The 23,479-nt window shown below is 41.7% G+C and overlaps 1 protein-coding gene across 3 annotated transcripts in view; it reads right to left on the bottom strand.

Annotated features, from left to right (window-relative positions):
• Nucleotides 1-23,479, bottom strand: part of NOL4 (nucleolar protein 4) — a 121,844-nt gene that overhangs the window by 55,877 nt on the left and 42,488 nt on the right. For all 3 annotated transcript variants that reach the window (XM_053396258.1, XM_053396259.1, XM_053396260.1), the window contains exons 3-5: nucleotides 18,086-18,197; nucleotides 16,563-16,675; nucleotides 11,929-12,061 (exon numbers count right to left, since the gene is read on the bottom strand). In XM_053396258.1, coding sequence (XP_053252233.1) covers nucleotides 11,929-12,061; nucleotides 16,563-16,675; nucleotides 18,086-18,197 — 358 coding nt within the window. The remainder of the gene's footprint in view (nucleotides 1-11,928; nucleotides 12,062-16,562; nucleotides 16,676-18,085; nucleotides 18,198-23,479) is intronic.

The raw sequence follows: 23,479 nt of genomic DNA, 5'->3' as shown, positions 1-23,479 counted from the left end.
CCTGAATGTTGTGTGTAGTTCTCCATGAAGGAGATTCTTGCACCCATGTCAATCACATCCTCAATTTCAGTGTTCTGTTGCTCTTTTCTGTGGAGGCAAACATGATTTCATCCTAGGTATGACTCTGAGTGGACATTACATATAGAGAATGAGACCTCTGATGTTGTTCTCATTTGCAAACCAGAGGAACTATCATGAGCACACATACCACAATGAAACACACATCACAACCTATTCTATTGGCTAAAATAGAGCACTTCTTTCAAGCTTAATTTCAGCAGGGGAAGGGAGAAAGGGATGGGACACTCCAGGCACTGGTGGAGGAAAAGGAGTGTGGGGGGAGCGCACTGTCCCTGGCAGCCCAGTCCCGGTGGGGTGCCATTGTGGCTGTCACCCCCACCCCCACTGGGCACCATGCCCCTGCGGGTAGTGCACCACACCCCCAGGATGCGTGCCAGCCCCAGCCCCGCCTGGTCTCCACCCCTCGGTGCCGGAACATGAAGTTCCGCCACTGACTCCAGGCACCAGGAAAGGTCCCTGCAGGAGCATGTGCACCCATGAGTGAACTCCTCTGTAGAACATAGGGAAGTTTGTAAAAGATAAAATACACCACAGCTGACTTGTGTATAATTTTTGTACGTGAAAATTTTGCAGCAGCAAGATGTACATTTAGATGTTTCATGGATAGTCAGTGAGATCACAGCTTATCACCTCCTGACATTCCTCTAGCATTGTGCAGAATATCCTCTCATTTCAATGTTCACCTCAAAAGTAGCACATGCAAGAGTCCAGCAAGTTCTTCACAAAATACTGATTTTAGCAAACATTTGCTATTTCAGTGCCATTTTCATTGTTTTGTTTTTAAAGCTGCTGAAGCTTGATGGTGCCACATTTCCCTTTTTGTTTTCCCTATAGCGTCCTTGTTTGCATTAAACAGCTTAGGGCTCCTGCTAACACAAGAGGGTTCCTCCCCCTGCATGCCCCTATGCCTCCCTCAAACCCACTCTGGTGGGCCAGATGAACTCTCAGAACTGCACAGGGGTAGGAGAGCGGGGCCATTCAGTCTGGCAAGTAGAAATGCTTATGCAGATGGATTGGTCAGAAGAGTGCAAGGTTGAATTCCTCCCTTTGAATTGGAGAAGTGTATTGCTAAAACTGTTCACAGCTCCTTAAACTTCAACTATAAGACAAACAGGCGAGAGCTGCACTCAGACTGTGACTTGAGAATGGATTTTTATGACTTTACATTCCAGCGATATGGCTACAGTTGCTTAGAACATTCTGTATTTCTTATGGAAAAGTCCTCTGCAGCCAAGGATATTCCCCAGCAACATGAGAGAAGTTTGATGCACAGCTAGGACAAGTTTTTTGGCTTGGTGGTGGTGGGTCACTGTGACTGCCTGCTATTTTTTCTTCAAAGGTAGGTGTCAGATGCTGGTGTGGTTGCTCGAGAGTAAACAGGCAAGACTCCGACCTGTCTTTTCTAGGCTTTATTCTTGGTGCAAACTATTTACAGTGAAGAGCGTCGTAAGTTCATGTCTGGCTCAATCGCTAGCAGAATCTGGGAGTGGTCGGTTTTTGTACCTCCCCCAGCATAAAAGTCGCGTCACCCCCAGCCTTTTCCGCCCCTCCCTGCGCCGAAGCCTACTGTGCAGAATGAGCGCTGGCAAGGGCGTACTTCCTGCCTCTCCGGTTTGCTCAGGCTCGGTTTTGAGGCTCTCCCTATCATCCCCTGGTCCCTGCACCTCTTCTCCACTGGAGGTGGGGCTTTCCTCCTTGCCAGAAGAGGAACTGCTTCACAAGATTTTCGGAGGTTCCCTATAACACAACTGCCCTTCTATCTCTTGTCTCTGAACTGATGGCAGTTCCCTGACATCTGGGGATCTCTAAATATTAGGTAATTACATTGCCTTAGATTTCTCCCTTCCCCAGTCTTCAGCCCTCTGTGTCTGCATGTGTTTAACAGGTTGCAGTCAAAAATGGGTTAGACTAGTGAAGGTGTCTTCCAAGCTCCTGGAGCCCTTGGTTCACCAACTGTTGGTTCTGGATCTGCAGTGAATGAAATTGATGAGAGTATGAACACAAATCCTTCTTTTAGCTGCATTTTGCTAGCTTTAGTAATACATGCTATTGCATTAGGTCTGGACTTAGGGATAAAGTCACTCATTTAAGCCTGGCTAATGTAAAAAGAGGAAAGTGATTGCGCTGAAGTGTCAAAAATATTTCTGTGTTGTTTACAGAGGGGAAGATAATTTTCATTCTGGGGTATTATTGGTTAAAATCTTCACTTATATAATTATGCAGTAATAACGAAGAAGTTGATTGTAACCAACCGTTGGTAGATTGTTGCTAACAAGTCAAACATGACAAACAATTTTGAAGCAATTATTGTCATTATAAGCCACATTCAATTGTTCAGGGCAGGAGTAATAGAAAGTGACAGTTGTGCAGCTGGGATAGCGGTGTGGAAAATGTGATTGTTCCCTCATCACGTTGGACCAGTCACAACTCAGCATTGCATTTGCTAAATACATAATTCATGTCTAATAACATTTTCATTTACTGAAAGCAAATTACAGAAGAAAGGAAAACACAAGCAAGCACACCTCCCTCCTCCCCACCAAAAAACCCCCCAAACCAATTGGAAAAGGGATCAACAAGCATGTGCATTTAGAAAGTGTATGATTATTAGCTTTTTCCATGTATCATTTATTTTTATGACTTTTCAAACTGCTTGGAGCAGCAGCCAATCTAGGTACTGATATGTCAAGAAGATCATCTAAAAAATTACCCTACATTTATTTGTTTTATTATACTTTTACACCACCATTTCTTCAAGAAGCTCAGCAGGGAAGGGCAGTGCTCCCCATGCCAATTGCAGCATCACAAAATCTCTTTGGGGCAGGCTAGACTGAAAGTGGATTCTCAATGGTCTATCCGTAAGCTTCTTGATCAACTAGACCTTTGATCTCAGGTCACTTCAGTTTTTGTCCAAAATTCATTAGCTACTAGGATCTTGACACACGGTCTTCTGCTTTTCTATCTAGCTGATTTTTCCCCACATATACTGATTGTATGGAGAGTGAATGGGCAGGTTCCCTGAGCCCCAAGGCTATGCACACTTGGCTGTATAACCTCTGAGCAGAATCTAAGGGACTAGCAACTTGGGAGCTGTAACAGTAAGGGACCGGAAGCAGCACCAAAGCCCGCCCAAGAACAGAAATTTCCAGATCTGGGCAAGAAAATGTGTAGACAAATGGAAATGTTAGAAATTAACATGATAACATAGAATCATAGAATCATAGAGTTGGAAGAGACCACAAGGGCCATCGAGTCCAACCCCCTGCCAAGCAGGAAACACCATCAGAGCACTCCTGACATATGGTTGTCAAGCCTCTGCTTAAAGACCTCCAAAGAAGGAGACTCCACCACACTCCTTGGCAGCAAATTCCACTGTCGAACAGCTCTTACTGTCAGGAAGTTCTTCCTAATGTTTAGGTGGAATCTTCTTTCTTGTAGTTTGGATCCATTGCTCCGTGTCCGCTTCTCTGGAGCAGCAGAAAACAACCTTTCTCCCTCCTCTATGTGACATCCTTTTATATATTTGAACATGGCTATCATATCACCCCTTAACCTCCTCTTCTCCAGGCTAAACATGCCCAGCTCCCTTAGCCGTTCCTCATAAGGCATCGTTTCCAGGCCTTTGACCATTTTGGTTGCCCTCCTCTGGACACGTTCCAGTTTGTCAGTGTCCTTCTTGAACTGTGGTGCCCAGAACTGGACACAGTACTCCAGGTGAGGTCTGACCAGAGCAGAATACAGTGGCACTATTACTTCCCTTGATCTAGATGCTATACTCCTATTGATGCAGCCCAGAATTGCATTGGCTTTTTTAGCTGCCGCGTCACACTGTTGGCTCATGTCAAGTTTGTGGTCAACCAAGACTCCTAGATCCTTTTCACAGGATGTGGTGGTGGTTGTTGTGGTGGTTGTTATTAATTAAATTGCTATACTGCCCTTCATCCAAGGTTCACAGAACAGTCTGCATTCCTCTCAAGCCAGGAGTCACCCATCTTGTATTTGTGCCTCTCATTTTTTTTGCCCAAGTGCAATACTTTACATTTCTCCCTGTTAAAATTCATCTTGTTTATTTTGGCCCAGTTCTCTAATCTGTCAAGGTCGTTTTGAAGTGTGATCCTGTCCTCTGGGGTGTTAGCCACCCCTCCCAGTTTGGTGTCATCTGCACATTTGATCAGGATGCCCTTGAGTCCATCATCCAAGTCGTTGATAAAGATGTTGAATAAGACCGTGCCCAAGACAGAACCCTGTGGCACCCCACTAGTCACTCTTCTCCAGGATGAAGAGGAACCATTGATGAGCACCCTTTGGGTTCGGTCAGTCAGCCAGTTACAAATCCACTGAGTGGTAGCATAGTCAAGACCACATTTTACCAGCTTCTTTACAAGAATATCATGGGGCACCTTGTCAAATGCCTTGCTGAAATCAAGGTAGGCTACATCCACTGCGTTCCCTTCATCTACCAGGCTTGTAATTCTGTCAAAAAACGAGATCAGGTTAGTCTGACATGACTTATTTTTCAGACATCCATGCTGACTATTGGTGATCACAGCATTCCTTTCTAGGTGCTCACAGACTGTTTGCTTAATGATCTGCTCCAGAATCTTCCCTGGTATTGATGTCAGACTGACTGGGCGGTAATTATTTGGGTCCTCTCTTTTTCCCTTTTTGAAAATAGGGACAACATTTGCCCTCCTCCAGTCTGCCGGGACTTCGCCTGTTCTCCAGGAATTCTCAAAGATGACTGCCAGTGGTTCTGAGATCACATCTGCCAGTTCTTTTAATACTCTTGGATGCAGTTCATCTGGCCCTGGAGACTTGAATACATCTAGACTAGCCAAGTATTCTTGTACTATCTCCTTAGTTATTCTGGGCTGTGTTTCCTCTGCTGAATCATTTGCTCCAAATTCTTCAGGTTTGGCATTGTTTTCTTTATCGGAGAAGACTGAGGCAAAGAAGGCATTGAGGAGTTCAGCCCTTTCTGTGTCCCCTGTTTGCATTTCACCATCTTCTCCTCTGAGTGACCCCACTGTTTCTTTGTTCTTTCTTTTGCTATGAACATACCCATAAAAGCCTTTTTTGTTGCTTTTAACATCTCTAGCAAGCCTGAGTTCATTCTGTGCTTTAGCTTTTCTGACTTTGTGTCTACACGTGCTGGCTATTTGTTTGAATTCCTCTTTGGTGGTTTCCCCCCTTTTCCATTTTTTGTACACATCCTTTTTTAATCTTAACTCAGTTAAAAGTTCTTTAGATAGCCACCCTGGCTTCTTTAGGTACCTTCCATGTTTCCGTCTCATTGGTATTGCCTGAAGTTGTGCTTTTACTATCTCCCTCTTAACAAACTCCCAGCCATCATGAACTCCCTTTCCTTTTAGTATTACTGTCCATGGGTATTACTGTTCCAGGAAGGCATCATCTATGTCCTCCGTTTGGCTTGGGGATCTATAGTAAACTCCCACAATGAGCTCACTGTTATTCTTCTCTCCCTTAATTTTGACCCAAATGCTCTCACTTTGGCTTTGAGGTTCTAAATCTTGGATCTCTTCACAGGTATACACATCCCTGACATATAACGCCACTCCTCCTCCTTTCTTGTCTGGTCTGTTTCTCTGAAATAGATTGTATCCCTCCATTATTACATTCCAATCGTGGGACTTATCCCACCAGGTTTCAGTGATGCCTATTATGTCATATTTAGTTTGCTGTACCAAGAGCTCAAGCTCATCTTGTTTATTTCCCATGCTTTGCGCATTAGTGTACAGACATTGAAGTCAATTAATCATTCCCCCGTGTCTCTTATTTAAGGATTTTTTCCTCCCACCACTAGGTCTGCGTGCTGTTTGCTCCATTTGGTCTATGACATTTAGATGATCATCTTCATCAATTGATAGACTCCTACCTTCAGGAGCACTGTCTCCCTCCCCCACATTAGTCAGTTTAAAGCCCTCCTGATGAGGTTTCTGAGATTTTTGGCAAAAACATTCCTCCCAACCGTTGTGAGGTGCAGCCCATCGCTTGCCAGAAGTCCATCTTTGAGAAACTGCAGTCTGTGATCTAAGAATCCAAACCGTTCCTGTTTACACCATTTGCGAAGCCAGTTGTTCACTTCCACTATTTTTCCCTCTCTCCCTGGGCCACGTCGTTCAACTGGGAGGACAGATGAGATGATAATTTGTGCATTTAATTGCTTCAATTTCCTGCCCAGAGCCTCGTAGTCTCTTTTGATCTTCTGGAGGCTATTGCTTGCAGTGTCATTGGTTCCCACATGAACCAAGAGGAAGGGGTATTTGTCAGTGGGTTTTATGATTCCTTGCAGTCATTCAGTTACATCTTGGATCTTAGCCCCGGGGAGACAGCACACTTCCCGAGACATCTTGTCAGGCCCACAGATCACTGCTTCTGTTCCCCTCAGTAGGGAATCCCCTATCACCACTACACGCCTCCTCTTAGGTCTGGTCGGGGTTCTTCCGTGAGCTGTCCGTTCCAAGGTCGCCTGCACATTCCCTGAGGACTGACTTTGCTGCCCGTCTTCATATACCTGATCGACTGTAATGAGGGAGAGATCCTCAAATGGAGTCTGCTCTTTGTCTTCCATGCTAGGGGAGAGGACCTCAAAGCGATTGTGTATTTCTAAACAATCAGAGTGAACCCTGGGCCTCCTACTTCTTTGAGTCACGTTTCTCCATATATCTGGCTCCTGTGTTGGTGAACTAGCTTCCTTCTCAGGGGAGTCCCCTGTCTCCTCCTTGGTGGAGATGGTATGCTCTGTTGCTTCCAAGAAGAGCTCCAGCTCTCTAATTCTTTGGAGCGTAGCTACACGTTCCTCCAGTTGCTGGACTTTGTCTTGTAAGAGGGCAATCAACATGCAATTGCTGCAGGTAAAGCTGCCTGCAACCTTTGGCAAGATGGCAAACATTGCGCAGGAACCGCAGGCGACTCCAGCTGTTCCCTCACCCTCCATCTTGAGAACGTGTCGTTGGGGGTGACTACAGCGGTCCTCCATCATAAAAAGCATGAAGACAGGACAAATAACTCCCCCCCCAAAAAACCTAGGTCTCCCCCAACAAACGTTTGAGACTAGCTCCCCTAAATCTAAAAGATGGATCAAACTGTGCGTGCCGCTAGGCGCGCACCGCTGCCCTGCAAGCTCTGATAAGCCGAACTGAATAAACTGAATATCTGAGTGGTGTCGCATAATGCCATCTACCACAATACCCATTTTGGTAATTCACTTTCCACAACAGGCTAGGTGCAGGCTGAATTAAATCCCTATTCAGAGTATAGGACCCTCGTACCTATGGAACCGTCTCTCCTGGTATGTCCCACGGAGGACCTTAGGGTCTTCAAACAAAAACATCTTGGAGGTCCGGGCCACAGGGAGGTTAGGCTGGCCTCAACCAGAGCCAGGACTTTTTCGGCTGTGGCCCCAATCTGGTGGAACGCTCTGTCACAAGAGACTAGGGCCCTGCGGGACTTGACAACTTTCCGCAGGGCCTGCAAGACAGAGCTGTCCACCAGACCTTTGGCCAAGGCACAGTCTGACCCTCTCCTTTGGTAATTCTCATAGAACTCTAGCCCAATGGTTGCCATTAATTTGATTCTGAATTGATTTTAGAATGAATTGATTTTAGAATGCTGTGTTACTTTTACTGTTCTAAGCCGCTCTGGGCCCGGCTTCGGCTGGGGAGGGTGGGGTATAAATAAATTATTATTATTATTATTATTATTATTATTATTATTATTATTATTATTATTTGACTCTGCTGTCTGTTTTTCTTAGGATATTGTTCCAGGATATACTAGAACAAGCTGGTGCTGCCTGTTTGGTTGACTCTACCAGTCCACTTATGCGGTATCCCTGATGAGGGATCCACTTCTGATTTTGTTCCAGGGAAGTCAGTACTTTGTTAAAGAGGTAAAAACATCCAAGCAATGCTTCTTATACTTTATGTTTAGAGATTGCAAGGGACATTTTTCTTGTGAATAGGAATTTCAACTTGCTGTTTCAAGTTGCAGTCAAAGTACTTGTTTGTAACTTATTTATTGGCCTTGAAAGTACCATCCTTGCAAACTTGGAAGAGCTGGGGATTGCCACCCTTGGCTCTTTCAGAAGAAAGTGCAGGATTTAAATTCACTAAATAATAATTGGAAATAATGGCATAAAAGTAAAAAGGGAAGAAACACATGTGAGCACAGTGTAAGAATATGGGAACCTCAAAAGAAAGGAAGCATCCGCAGATCTCCTTTCTACCATAAGCTTTTCTGTTGAGGTTGGAGTGAAATTTCTATATACTAAAGGCCAGAGGATAGCAAACTGCATCTCAGGAGTCCTACTTATCTCTAAGGACAAGCATCTATTTCTGCTATGGCAACTGACCTGATTCAAAGAGCAATTCACTCTTCCTTACAGACAATCCTTAGTGTTTTGTCACCAGCTAGAAATGTTGCAGGTTATCCGATGACTTCAATATCTAATGCTTTATCAGTAATACTTTATCTGTCTTCAGCTGAACAATCATTCCACTGTCACTGAAACTCCCTTATATTAGCCACAAAGAAATAGTTAAAGTGTCTGCAACATGTGCTACAATTGTGTTGGTAGGCGATAGTTATTTAATGTTTTCTTTTACAGTTGATATTAATTTGTGAAACTCACACTGCACCTCAGAAAGCTCAATGGACACTACTCATTTCTTTGAAGAAACTGAATATAATTTAAGTCAGTGAAGTAATGATATATGCCAGCTTCACTTAAATTATTCACAGGTGACAAAGGCATTAATTTTCTTCGACACAGTGATATTATTTACTCCCAGTATGAAGAAACTTTTGTGATGTTGCCATGAAAAAGATAACACTTCAATTAATTTTCAGTTCAGCCCTAAGGCTTATTCTGAAACATGCAGATGTAAATGTTCAATTTCTTTTTCTTTATTGACAAAAGAATTCAGTGCTTGTGAAAGGTGGCAGACTGACAATCATGGAGGCAGAGAATGTATTTTTATTCTCAGAGCTGGTGCTGCACAATAGAAGCAGGGAGATTCTTTACATTATTCTGCCAGCTTACTTTAGCCAAGGCACTTCATAAAGTAGATTGTCTGGTCCGCAAATTTTAATGCAACAGAAGCAGCAGAAAGCCTAAGTAACTATCTTAAATTCTGACACACACCAAAGTTTGTTGTCAGCATAAGACATGTTATTTAGGTAGATTTCTCCCCCCCACCTTCAATTTTTAGTGCTTGCACTAATTACGCAGTCACAAATACAACTGCAGCAGATAATAGGCAATCTGAAATGTACCTGATTTGTATAGAACACTTGTGTAGATCTCAGGTTTTGAGAAGGTTTTCTTCAGTTCAATGGAGAAGAGTTTTTATCTGATGCATAAGAACCCCCAAAGCTGTGTAAGAATGGTGCTTTGTGCTGATCAAACTGTTATATCACAATTCATATGGCACTCATTCATTTATTACAATTGGATTACTTCCTAAAACTAGGTATTTAGGAATTGCATATACCCAGCCTTAAACACGCTTTCATACATGTAATAGCATTTTCATGCACAGAGATATGTTTAGATTTGGGAATTAGTGATTCTTTATAATGAGCAACACATGTTACCATTCTGCTCTAATCATAGGTGCATCACGGGTCTCATGCTACTGGTGACTTCGGTACTATTAGGATTTCTCCTGAAAGGTCTAGAATCCAGTGTGATCTCTTTTCAATTATATGGCTTTCTTTGAAATTCAGATAACCATAGGAACCTCTGACTGAATTTTCTACTTCTAGTTATTCTCAGGGCTACTACCCTTCGTCCATCCCCTGAATTTAAGAATCATCCCAACCTCTTTTGTGGGTTCTGAGGAGTTAATAAGCTGTGCCTGTCATAACAAGTAGTCAGAAGTAGGCCATAGACCAGGTGAGTCAACAAAAAAAAAATCTCTGTATCACTAGGAAGAGATGCACAATTGTTATTCTTGCAAGCACAGCTAGGTCCCACTTCTTAATCTTAACCCTCTCAGAAAGTGTTATATTTTCAGAAATGAGCCCCTGGATAGGGACTTGTCCTCTCAAAGCACAGTTTGTTTGTTTGTTTGTTTAAAAAACCTTATATCGCAAGTCGAGTAACTTTCCAATTAAAAACAATATAGTAAAGAACTTTGTTTTCAGACAAGGAATTTGACTGAACCTACTTTAGTTTTTACTTTCAGGTAGCCCTAGTGGCTCTGACACACTAATATTGTGAGCTGGAATCCCCCAAGGTGCAACAGAGAAAAGAGAAACAGAGCCCCAGCTGCTAGGCTGGAATGCAGCTTGTGAGTAAGTGACAGAGAATTCTATCAGAATGAATTAGTTTAGGGCAGCAGGATAGGAAGCCACAAGGAGAATAGTCAAAGATTTAAGTAGATTCTTGAAGTGGGCATATTGTGTGCCTGCCCCCTAGAGGGGCAGAAGTATAGAAGGGTGCACTGACAGAGCAATGACACTGAAAAAAAATGATGACAGCTTTAAGTGAACACTAGGAAATGGAAGAAAATATTCTAGTGGAGTGCATCTGTACACTGGTCTTAACAAATTGTGTTACACTATTCACTGTACAACAGCAAAGAATTTAAACCTTCATACTTAGAGAAGTAGTCTTAGGCTTTATTACAAGGTTTCACTGCATCCTTGCATTTAATAGCCATTCCCATGCATTGCATTAAGTGCATTGAGTTGGGGAGTGGGATGGCACATGCTGTTATCCTTCCCAACCTTCATATATTCAGCTGAATTTCTGCATGGACGCTACATTCATAAAACAGTTTGCATGTAGGGCTTTCTTTGCATTACAGAGAACCTGAAACACAAATGACCTCACTTGTTTCCCTCCATACACATTCAGTGTGGCATGTGAATGGGGCTTCCCATTCATTCATATAGTTCTCAGGTCTTGGCCTATCTCTGATATGGGATGTTGCTAGGATGCAGGATAAAGTTCAAAAGGGTAATAGATGTAGTCAAGGGCAGCATGGCAGTCAGACGCTGGACTCCATTTACTTAAAATGAACCCTAATCCACTCCATGCCAACCTCAATTTTACACGAAAAAGACTAATAAAATTGTTGTCAGTATATTGTGGATACCATCACTACTAAAGCAGACTCCATGTCAGAAGCAAGACTGAAAGTCCTCTTTCTGACATCTCTGCTACTAAAAGCCTCTTTTTTTCTTTTTCTTTTTTGGCTGAAGTCCTGCTTCTTTATTTTTAGCTAGTGTTTAGAAGGGAGACCTATATTTTTCAGTGATCTTGAGGACTCATGGTTATATGCAACAGGCTGTGGGGAATCTGTGGCCCTCATCACCCCTGACCATTGACCATGCTGGTTGAGGCTGACAGGTGTCGTAGTTCAACAACATCTGGAAAACCACAGATTCCTTGGTGTACATTCAGTGCCTCTACGTATGGCTAGTTTTGCCTCCATGTATTGCAATGTCTCCATGTGCAATACTTCATATTTTCCCATAAAAATGAATGGTAGTTTACTTTTGTGAAAGAAACTAGAGGCGTGCACATTTGGAAATGCCATTGTCTCTTCATAATATATGTTATATATAAGGCTGAATATTTTTGCATCTTTGGGAAGTGTCACAAAAGTGAGCCAAGTAAATCATTTAGACACAAAAGAGTACTTAAAGTTGTCTACAGACACAATAAATGTGCACAGATCAGAAGCATCATAATGAATGAATAGTAGAAGAAATGGCTTTGTTTACTGCCCTATACCCCACATCATTGACAATGAACAAAAGAAGAAAGGAACTGATCAACAAAACTCAGCTTCATTTGCTGAAAAGTTAGCTTACCATCTTGCTGGCCCTGGAGATTCTGCGGACTTTGAATTCTTTCTTCGAGATTTGAACTGAGGTCAGAGTTCACAGCAGACATCCTGGTGGAGTCACTCAGATCAAATTCATCACTTTCTATAGAGCTTTCATCCTGAAAATATAAAATTCTGTATCACAAGCATATTAACAAATGTCAAGATAATTTTCAGGCACAGTGTTCATATAGATTAGGGCTTACCAAGCAATTACTTGGTGTTGTTCAGCCTAGAACTGACAACCTAGAATGCTTTGATTCTTTGTTATTTAACTAGAAGATCTATACAAGAGTAATTAACTGACTGTTGTGCCCAGTTACAAGTGCTTAAATCCAATTGATGAGTGTAAATAGACTCAGGATTACAGCTACTGCGGAGAAGGCCATGGGAATTAGAGTGAAGAGAAGCAGAATTTCTATAAGTAACTGAGATACTATGATTGATAATCAATGATTTAAAAAAGGCAAAATAGAACAGTTCCAGATAGCTGAGGTGCTTTCACCACAGCTCCCCCCATTTCATAATATGAAACAAGACAGTCTAAAGGTTTAGTGTCTCTGTACTGAACAACTCTCTTTGCACTGTGTAATGACATGTTACACTCTTTCAGTATATGAGAGCTTCCAAGAAGAATTCTGCTTCCCCATGTGAAATAAGTTCCTTCCAAAATTAATGTGGTTATCAAGATTCTTATCCCACCCAAAATTCATAACGGCAAAGTTTGGAGTCCAAATTAAGAACTTCTCCTCGTTAAGAACTTCCAAGCAAATTATGGGCTGAGCTTAATCCTCTAAAAAAGTTGGGCTCTGCTTGTGATTATTAAAGGCTTGGCTCCCGGCGCCAGCCCTGCCCATTGTCGCAGTCCTCTTCCCTTTCCCACTGAAACCTATGTTATGGCAGTATAAACAGTGATGAGAAGGGTTGCTGCTGCTGCTGCCGCCGCTTCCTTTATTAGGCTCTGCAGCAGCACAGGGAAATGTTCTGGGCCCAAGAAAACTGGTGTCCAAAAACATGTTCAACAAGATTCCTGGAGGCCAAAGTTTCTTTAAGCTAATGACTCCTTACTAAGGACCCAGAACCCCCAGGAAGGTGTTACTCCAGAGATCATGGAGCCAACAATACTATTGCCGCAGTCAAGGTCACAACAGTAGACCTTTGCTGCCTCTACCAAGTAAATCGTGGTGGGTGGGGAAGAAAGGAAGGGAGTGGATTGGGACTCTTCTGGAGCTTGTGGAGGCCTGCAGTCCTTGTTATATTCCTCCGGGGTGTGAAGGCCTTGTCAATCCCCAATAACACTATTGGGAGCATGCCAGACCCGGAGCTCCCCAATTCAAAGGAACAATTTTGAGTCCAATTTGAACCAAAACAAATTTATTCGTTTTAAGTATGCCCTTTCTGAATCAAGTCCAAATCATTAATCAGTAGCAGTATTTAACACCATTACACATATTTGCAACCTGGCAAAGGGGACAAAATTCCTAAAAATTAGCCTAATTTACACTGAGCTGTAAATAGGCTTTGTACGCACAAAGGCCTTCTGGACCAGTGTGCACATTTGGGAGTGGGGAATGGCTGCTATTGGGGCATGGCATGACACAAAATGACTACTTGGGGGGCTTGTGTAATGGCTGCCACATCTAAAGAGCAGAAAAGAGAGAAAGGATGACAAAATGGTGTGGCCATGCTCCACCCAACAATCACTCCATCAATGGAAAAAGACACCTACATCGGCCACTACTATACTCACTCACAGAGGGAAGAGGCTTATAGCTGTTTTCAGGTAAGCCCATATCAGGAGACCCACTAATATTGGAAGCAACCTACCAGAGCACAGTTTACCAGAGGCCCCTTCAAACCTGAAGCTAGCCGTATTAAGAATGGCGGCATATTTTTAAATAAAGAGTTGACTTTTTTTCTCTTCACATAGATTGCTCCTGCTAGACAGTGAGTAAGGTCAGAAGCTCTTGCATAAAACAGCTACTGGCTACTGATGTCCAGTCAACTGTATTCTACTCAGAGTCACATTTCTCTGATACTCCCCTCTTCCACCATCAGTATTCAGTTGTTAGATGTGCTCTATGATGATAGGATGCAGGAACAAAGCCTGTAGAATTGATAAATAAGACCTGCAGCTAACAGTGACAGTATGGAGTCTTGCTATCATTATTTGGTTCCTGTTTACTGGTCCAGTTAGCACTCCTCCACAGTGATCTGCCCTAGGGGTTGCCAACAGGGTGCTCTCTCTGATGAATCACTATGCTTGCTTTGGCTGATGAGACCTGGAGTCAAGCATCTGGAGGGCATCACATTGTCTGCTACTGCTGGGAAGGGAAGGAAATAGAGCAGGGGTAGCCAGTATGGTTGGCCTGTGCTGCTCACCTAACCTCCCTCTGGCTGAGTTTGAGGATGGATTCTAGGATGGAGAATTCCAGCATTCGAGGATGGAAAGGAGTGGGGGGCAAGGCAGTGCAAAGTCAGTGTAGATCAATCCACCTAGATTTCTGACCACCAGTATTTTGTGGTTATTCTTGAGATCTCCCCATTCAGATTTTTACTTCAAATATTTCTGTTTATTCTGCACTTCTCCCACACCCTGGGAAGCTGCTGATACCTCCCTGTTGTCTGTGAAAGGTGCCATTTTAACTACATAAGCAAAGACACTCAAAGCCTGAACATATTAAATAGAAGGAATGGTGGTGGTATTAGAAGATGCCAGTCTACCTTGCCTTTCTTTCACATGTAGCAAAATCCTAGAAACATCTACACTGAAGCTGGTCTTATTAAGTTCAATGGGACTTATTCTTAGGTAAGCAGGTACAGGATTTCAGCTTAAGCCTTTCATCAACTAGCTTGCAAACATGAAACTGAACGGAAAACATTACATAATTCAATATGATCTTAATAACTGCAAATATCTTACATGACCTTTGAGACCCTGTCTAAGCTGCAAGTGACCCTATCCATCTAATTATTCTACTAAATTGTCAGATGGTTTAATGTAAAACAGAGAAAAGGCAAAAATACTAGATCAGTTTTCCTTTAATTCTCCCAGATAATCAGATCAACTCTTCATTATATTTCTTCTGCTTATCCCATTCAGAAAACCCCTACTCAGAAAAGCTTTAAGCATATTCTGAAATCCCACTTGCATAAACCCAGACTCAAGGGTTTTGCTGTAAATTTAAGTAGCGACTCACTTTTGAAGCTGTGCTAAAGTGTTTTATTTGCAGGGATCATTTAAACACATGCACATTAACATACACACTAACAAACCATGGGAATTGAACAAACTAGGTTCAAGACCTAAGCATGCTAGTTCTTAAGACATCTACAGAAGTTTCTGATGGACTTGGTTGATAATAAGTCCCAAATGTACATGCTCTCTCATACCCTTCCCAGGCTTCAGTACTGCCTCTGGCAATAGCTTTTACAGTTTCACTATGCATAATATTAAGCCAAACCATGACTTAGCATGAATGAGCATGCTTGGAGAGGAGGTCACAGCTGCTTTGTATCTGTTCTAGTTCTGCTGCTGCACTGTGCTGAGTTAAGTCATGGTTTGGCTAGTTGGTCATCTGAACGTGGGCTTGTGGTTTAGCTCTCCCAGAAATGCCAAAGTAGGACAAATATTGGCTAGAGGTCATGGTTTGTCTGGAGTGAGCTAAGCCCCATGTTCAGAAGACATGCTGAGAATCCTAAGGATCAGATGGAGAGTCCTGAAGGGCCACAATTGCCTTTCTGACCTCCCACTTCTGCCTTAAAATGGAACTCTTGAAAATCTGCCATCTAAAATATTTGAAGAATAAACGTTAACATGAGCCAACAAAACAGCTCTTCCATACTTGAGTATTATTAAGAAAAAGCCGGTCAAGTCAAGCCCAAGGAGTGAAGTGAACAATCCAGAAGAATGTCCTTCCCAAGTACCTTTCCCCCTTCTCTCTCATTATTTGAACACGAGGAAACAGAACCATAGAAAACCCCATATGATCAGCTCTCAAGATTGAATATGTTGCATACTCTAGGTAGAATCATAAACTATAAATAGCAAGGTATGATTTCAAACCTATGATTAAGTGAATGTTTTCCATTCCTCCTGTGTCATTAGAGCAAATGAAGCTATAGCTTTAAAAATTGCTCTTAATAGTAGACTAAACAAATTGCTAATGTAATAAGGTAACCATAGATGAACATAGTCCACCACTACTGTTACTATGAATTAAAGTAAAGCTAAAGGTACCCCTGCCCGTACGGGCCAGTCGTGTCCGACTCTAGGGTTGCGTGCTCATCTCGCTCAAGAGGCCGGGAGCCGGCACCGTCCGAAGACACTTCCGGGTCACGTGGCCAGCGTGACTAAGCGGCATCTGGGAGCCAGCACCAGTGCCGCACACGGAAACGCCGTTTACCTTCCCGCTATAAAGCGGTCCCTATTTATCTACTTGCACTTAGGGGTGCTTTCGAACTGCTAGGTGGGCAAGAGCTGGGACCGAACGGCGGGAGCTCACCCCGCCGCGGGGATTCGAACCGCCAACCTTATGATCAGCAAGTCCTAGGCACTGAGGTTTTACCCACAGCGCCACCCGCGTCCCTACCTACTATGAATTAGTCTTAGATATTTACCTCATCTTGCTGGGAATTTAATAACTGTAGCTTCATGTGCTTCATGTAGGCCATTGTGATTGGCATGTTGTAATCAATCATGCTGGTAACCAAAGTTGGGGGCTTCCCATTATCTGTAAGAATAAACAAAGATTAAATAAGGTATGATTATGGAGTTTTTTTATAAACAAAATAATTACAAATAAATGGTATATAGTACTTCATACTATGGGTGTGTTTCATCATGAAACACTGCTTTACAGCTGTCATGATGTGTAAACTGGGTCTCCTGAAAAAGTCCTATGTGACAATGTTTTGGTGGATTTTAGCACTTACTTATTATATTTATATTCCCCCTTTCTTCCATGATGACACTCAAAGCAGCAAGCACAGGGTTTTCAGGCATTATTTCATTCAGCTACACATCAATCCAGATATCTTTAGCATCTGCAAGGTCACCATATTATGTGCCAGAATAATATAATGGCCTGATTTAACTAGCATTCTAACTGTGCTAGAGAATAAGTCCAGCAAGGGGTAAGACTGGATGGAATGGATGGGGCAAGGAATCCTTCCTGTGTCGTTCAAGTACGAGAAAAGACTTCTGAGAAAATTTGCTCATTTATCAAATCTCTTTGGGATTCCCTCAAAATTTCTCCTGAGGAGGAATCGCCTCATTGCTCTAAAATGTTAACTTTAGTTGGAATTCTAATGGCAGTAGTACTATGTATAGGTTTGTGTGTGCATAATAATAATAATTTATTTATATAGAAGACTAAGAAGGGGATGTTGTCCTTTGTCTCAAAATATATATTCAGTATAGGGCTCCTTGGTACCTTAAATGAGCCCTTATTTTTACTTTTATTTAGTTATTAAAATAATCTAACTTGCCTTCCTGGACATTCCACACACACACACACACACACGCCCCACAAGTTGCTTCACACAAAAAATGCCCATGAAGTCATATAAACAATTTATGGAACAATCCCCCTGTTAAATGAGCAACAGCAAATAAAAATGAGTAAGAAACTACATTAGTCTGATCTTCACCCTGCTGAGGGCATCAACATTCATGAGAGCACGTGAAGGCCTTTACATTAGGGGTGATACAAGCTTCATTTGCTGGCATCTCAGGTTCCTGTAGTCCTTATTTTCTTTGGTATTTTAAGTTGCTCCATCATGCTACCCTGACAGAAGGTACATGCATCTTTTTAGACAAATATTTTGAGTTTATAAATCCAAAACATTGTGACTATTCATGCACGCTATCTCCTCCTTGGACACACAAAAGTGGACACACAAAAAGGAAGGGGGGGAATGTTTCCCTCAGGTAAAATTACCATTTTAGCAGGAACATGGTATTACACATAATCCTTTGAGAGAATGCAGAAGACTACTATATTCTGACTTAAGTGAATGAGACGATATGACTTGTTGAACCGTTCTAGTGTACAATGTTTTATGAGTCTTCATTTAAACCAAGGAAATACAAATGGGCATTATGAATAAAATTACATCCCACTCTTTGGCACTAAAGTTACCTTTGTGATCTGCTCCATCTGGGTTTAAATGCATTCTTTTCTGGCACTCTGAGCAGCTCATTAGAAATCGTGTCACCGCTTCTCTTGGTAGAAAGGCATAGGTCTCTGAAATCTGAAATGAATAACAACATATAGGCATCATATAAGTTGATTGAACTCATCATTGTATTTCTGAATAAAGTGTACATATCATAATTGCTGGAAGTAAAAAGCATGTGCTACACAACATTTTTTTAAAAACAACAACAATCCAGCATTTTAATCTTTCTGCTTATCAAATAAGGATATGTTTATAAACTGGCTGTTCACAAAGCCTTCAGTTTTGGTTGAATTATTTTAGTTTGATAGGGGGCTTTCTGGAAGCTACCCTTAGAAAACCACTGGGGATACCTTGGACCCTTCCAGACATCCTCTTTAGTGAGCATTTGTGTTGATCTGTCGTCATGGTGCTATGGGGACAGGGTGCCATATACTTTCAATACTGTCTGCACCTGTAAAGGTTTTTGGGGTGGTCACACTGCAGCTTTTTCATTTATTGCATATCCCATAACTTTCTGCTGAAATCCTGTAACTTTTAATAGCACAAACTTTCCACTTTAATTTTCTCCCACTTTTTGTGCTATAGCCCCTCCAGACAGCAATAATGTAGTGTCCCTGGGGATATTAATAACTAATAAAGCAGAATAAGTCCACCAATGGTGCACTATTATTGTGTCAAGAGCATGTGGCACAATATACCTGCAATAAAACACCAATCTTCAAGGGCCCCTTGTTCAGATCTTGGGGAAATGACTTGCTAGTGATATCATTCTTCAGGCTTCAGAACAAGAACACACACACACACACACACACACAAGTTTCTAAAGTTAAAACTCCTGTGTGGGAGTCTCTAGCACACATTCATTTGGATGAACACTAAGGTGCCATCATGCAATGCACAGTGTGATTTCACACAGCATATTTTGAACTTTTAATAACATAATGCCGGGCAATTATGTTTTATAGCCTAATGTGGATCTTCAAAAGAATATTGGCATGTGGAGTACTCCTGTTCAGAATTACAGCCAGCCATGCCTTCTTCCAGCATAGGCCAGTCCATTCCCCCTTCCTACCATTTTGTACCCCAATAATCAGCATTATTTGTGCTCATTCCTCATAGGGCTAACTTTGGAGTTGATAGCTTTAAGAGTTTTCTTTTCCTAAAGATTTTTTTGTACTTAAGCAAATTTTGGGGTTCTTCCAAGCCATTAGAGACCTTCGTCTTGTGAGTGGATGGTGTTGTTCAGTTATATAATGATCCATGGTTGCAGAATCAGTTCATAGTTAGTAAGTTGACTCTTTAACAAAGGGAACCCTCACCACCACGGCTCTTAAAGCAATGAGATGGACAGTTTGATAAAGAATATAGCAGGTGAAGTACAGATTTTCACTGTGTGTAATGGGGGAAGGTGTGGGGCATGCAAAGTGATCTTTGGTATGAGAATAGTGTGTGAACAGGGTGCATAGGTTTTCACCTGTGAAATCCTGGAGGGTAGGGCCATTGTTAGAGGATGACCTAGTGGGCCCCAGGCCTGCATCTTTAGTGCCAGCCCCCAGAACTCCTGGCCCTTGCCCTCTTTTAAAAAATTATGCTTAAAATGATTCTTTTTAAAACATTATAACTGAGCATGTCACAACATACTACCACTGAAATCCCACACCCACCCATCTTCTTAATTTTCCCAGAGGCCTTTATTTTACTTTTAATATATTCAAAAGCAGTAGTTCTTGTCAATTGTGTTTCGGGTGGAGGGCTCAATAAACATACAGTGTACCAGAACCAGAAAGTCATGTTGGTACATCATAGCTCCAAGTAGGGCTTGACTAGCAATGGGCAAAGATGTCAATTTCAGATTCTCTTGGTTTCTTACTTTTCCAATCTAGGATTCTCCACATTTCCACATTTGTTGGTCAATAATAATAATAATAATAATAATAATAATATCCTCATGAAGATTAATCTGCATTTTAGTGTGAATTTCTTGTAATAGATTTGTTTTTTGCATTTTTTTCTGATATACACATTTTTGCAAAGCTTTTTGCCCAATGTAATGCATTTTTGTGTGCTGTTTTAGCTAACACGTACATTTAAATGCATAACATATAAATTTACCCTAGTATATTCATTTTTGTACACATTAGTTGATCGGAAAACTGCATTGCAAAATTCAGGGAAATGTGAATTTCAAAGAAAGGCTATGTTTCAGTTTCCATATTGTTCCAGAAAGTATGAATTAAGTAGGCTTGGCTTTAAATATTAACTGAGTCAAATTTCTCCCTCATCTCTATCCTTTTTTCCTTTCTGAAAGCCAGCCTAAATTTTCATCTAGACATATAATTTAAACTATGCAAATATTATGCAAACTCATGCAGTGTCTTTTTAAGTACCTTACAATGCCCCTGTTGGAGGGAATGCTTTTTCTCATAAAATAAGAGTGTTACACAAACCTCTCTTTATATATTCCACTGTAAAAGTTCAAAACTGGAGACTGTCACTTTTCACCCAGCAACATTGACAATTTCATTCGCCATTCTTGAAGCTGCTGTTGACATAGCAATGGGGAGATAGCAGCCAAGTAGGCTCCCATCCACCATGGTTGGACCCCACTCCAGCAGAGAACCCCCCTGCCCCTCCCACCCATCAATCAAGCAAGCAATTTTCATCTTGATGCTGTGGCCATCAGATGGAAGGAAGGCAGGTAGAAGTCATGCACCCATTCACTCTGCCAGTTCCACACTTTGCAGCAAGGAACAATTGCACTAGATGCTGCCCAGCTGCTGCCAGGAAGACTAAATGAGTGAATATTTAAAATAGAGATTGAAAATAATTAGAACCCTTATACATTCTTTAGCAGCACTTTTCAGAATTTGGCTGCACCGAAATTAATGGAGCGTACCTTTGGATTCATTAACAGTCTGGATTTTGGAAGAGAATGCTTCATTTATTTTAATGGAACATTCCTGTTGGGTTCTCAATCCACACCAGTAGGATAGCAATATTGCATGGGAAACAATAGAACTAAGTCTCTGAATTGATACTCGTCCAGTTCATTGAAATGTGATCTGACATTTCACAAATGCATGTTAAATTTGCCTCCATGGCAGAACAATTACACCTGATTCTCTGAGAATGGTACAAAGAGAGGCTGTTTTGCTATCCTTCACTAACTACTCTCTCTTTAGCATAACATATTCACTTGCTACAGAGGCAGCCAGTGGAATTTGAGTATGTCTTCAGTACTGTCTGGCCATAACCTGCTTTGTTTCAACCAACCTAACAAACCCTGGATCATTCTGCTATGGATACATAACAAGAGGAATTGAAGTGACATTTCTCAACTCTCCACCCACACTCAACACAGCAGGTACAGTTGTACAAGATGTGCTTGTTGAGTCTTGCTAGCAGTACTAGTCACCAGATAAGAGAGTGGTGGGAAGAAAATGGGAGCAGAGGCAAGGTCATGCCTGCATCCATTTCTCTCTCTCTCTCTCTCTCTCTCTCTCTCTCTCTCCAAGCATACAGGGACTCCACTGCAGGAGGTTAGCATGCCATGGAAGTGGATGCCTATTAGGACATGTTGTGCTTTTCCTTAGAAAAGCATGATGCTTCCCTGAATGCATGCTGTAGTCTACAACTGTACAACCGTATTAAGAACAGCAGTGTCCTCAACTGGCTTCCACAACTTCAAGTGATTTATTTGGGTACGTTGTAGACTGCACTAACATACTTTCAAACTAAGCCTTTTCTTATCCATAACCAAGGCTGCTACAATACAGTGGTACCTCAGGTTACATACGCTTCAGGTTACAGACTCCGCTAACCCAGAAATAGTGCTTCAGGTTAAGAACTTTGCTTCAGGATGAGAACAGAAATCAGGCTCCGGCAGCAGCGGGAGGCCCCATTAGCTAAAGTGGTGCTTCAGGTTAAGAACAGTTTCAGGTTAAGTACGGACCTCCGGAATGAATTAAGTACTTAACTTGAGGTACCACTGTATTTTATTTATAATACTGTTGACCTGGAGAAAATAAGAGGGTGTATATCTCTCATGGTGTTCTGAAAGAGGTATGTACCGTATTTTTTGCACCATAACACTCACTTTTTTCCTCCTAGAAAGTAAGGGGAAATGTCTGTGCGTGTTATGGAGGAAATGCCTACGGGTGGCATGCCTACGGATTTTCCTCCTCTAAAAACTATGTGCGTGTTATGGTCGGGTGCGTGTTATAGAGCGAAAAATACGGTATGTTGTACATATAAAGGACAATCATGCTGAAAATGTTTTCACTTGATTCAGCAACCAAAAAAACTAAGAAGGAGGAAGGAAATTCCACAGCTCCACAAGGCAACTTGAACCACTATCAAGCCATTATAAAAATTGGACAAATAGCTCCTTATAGCTGCTTTAAATTTGCTCTGCTGCAACTTGAACCTATTGCTTATTGTCCTACTACTCATACTGCCTTTAATAAAATTGTATTTTCCTATCTTCTATAGTGTGGTGTTTAAAGCATGTACACTCTTTTTATTCTATTCTTTTGTGCTATGCTTCTCAGTTCCAGTGTCATTTTTACTGCTGTCTTCAAAATCCTCTGCAGTCTGACTATATCCCTTCATGCAGGTATGCAGCCCTCAAAATGTTTGGTTTTTAGCATAAATACAATCTTCACTCATTGCTGGATGATACAGTGGTTTATTTACAGCACTGGGGAAATGATATTATGGCAGAAATTATGCAAGACCCGTGGAAATGCATTTGGATGGCTAAGACTTCTTATTCCTTTTGTCTAAACTTTAGAGAACTGTCATTAAAAGGTGTGAGCAGGTGGCATTTTGTAACCTACAGACCAAGGGCTCAGACCAAGGTTGAAAAGGATGTGGCTAAAGAGATATGTACTGTATGTAGGAATGTGAGAAAGTACATCTGAAAACTTATTTTGACTGAAGTTTATAGAACTGTGGGTCATCCTATCCCAGAAGATCTGATAGGGACCTTATTGCATAAATTTGAAAATGTTTTTTGCACTGCAGGCAGCATGTTTCTTAGTATATATTTATTAGCAGCAGCGAAAACAGTTTTTGCCAGTGAGTAGCAAGATAATGAGCTCCCTACTGAAGATCATGGTCTGGCTGAAGTATAGAACATATTTTTCCCCCCCATGACAAATGAACCTTCAAAGGATTGACAGCCACGAGCAAGAGAAAGCCAGAGGCCTTCATGGGAGGTTGGTCCAATTGGTTACTCTGTTGATTATACAATCTCAATACAGTATCTTTTGTTTGGTTTTTTAAACTACCTTTGTACTGTTAACTTTGTATTTCTTAATTACTGGCATGATCTTTATCAGATAAAGCCTTCC

Source organism: Podarcis raffonei, chromosome 7 (assembly GCF_027172205.1).
Source record: "Podarcis raffonei isolate rPodRaf1 chromosome 7, rPodRaf1.pri, whole genome shotgun sequence".
Taxonomy (NCBI): Eukaryota; Metazoa; Chordata; class Lepidosauria; order Squamata; family Lacertidae; genus Podarcis; species Podarcis raffonei.
This window is presented reverse-complemented; position numbering and strand designations above follow the sequence as displayed.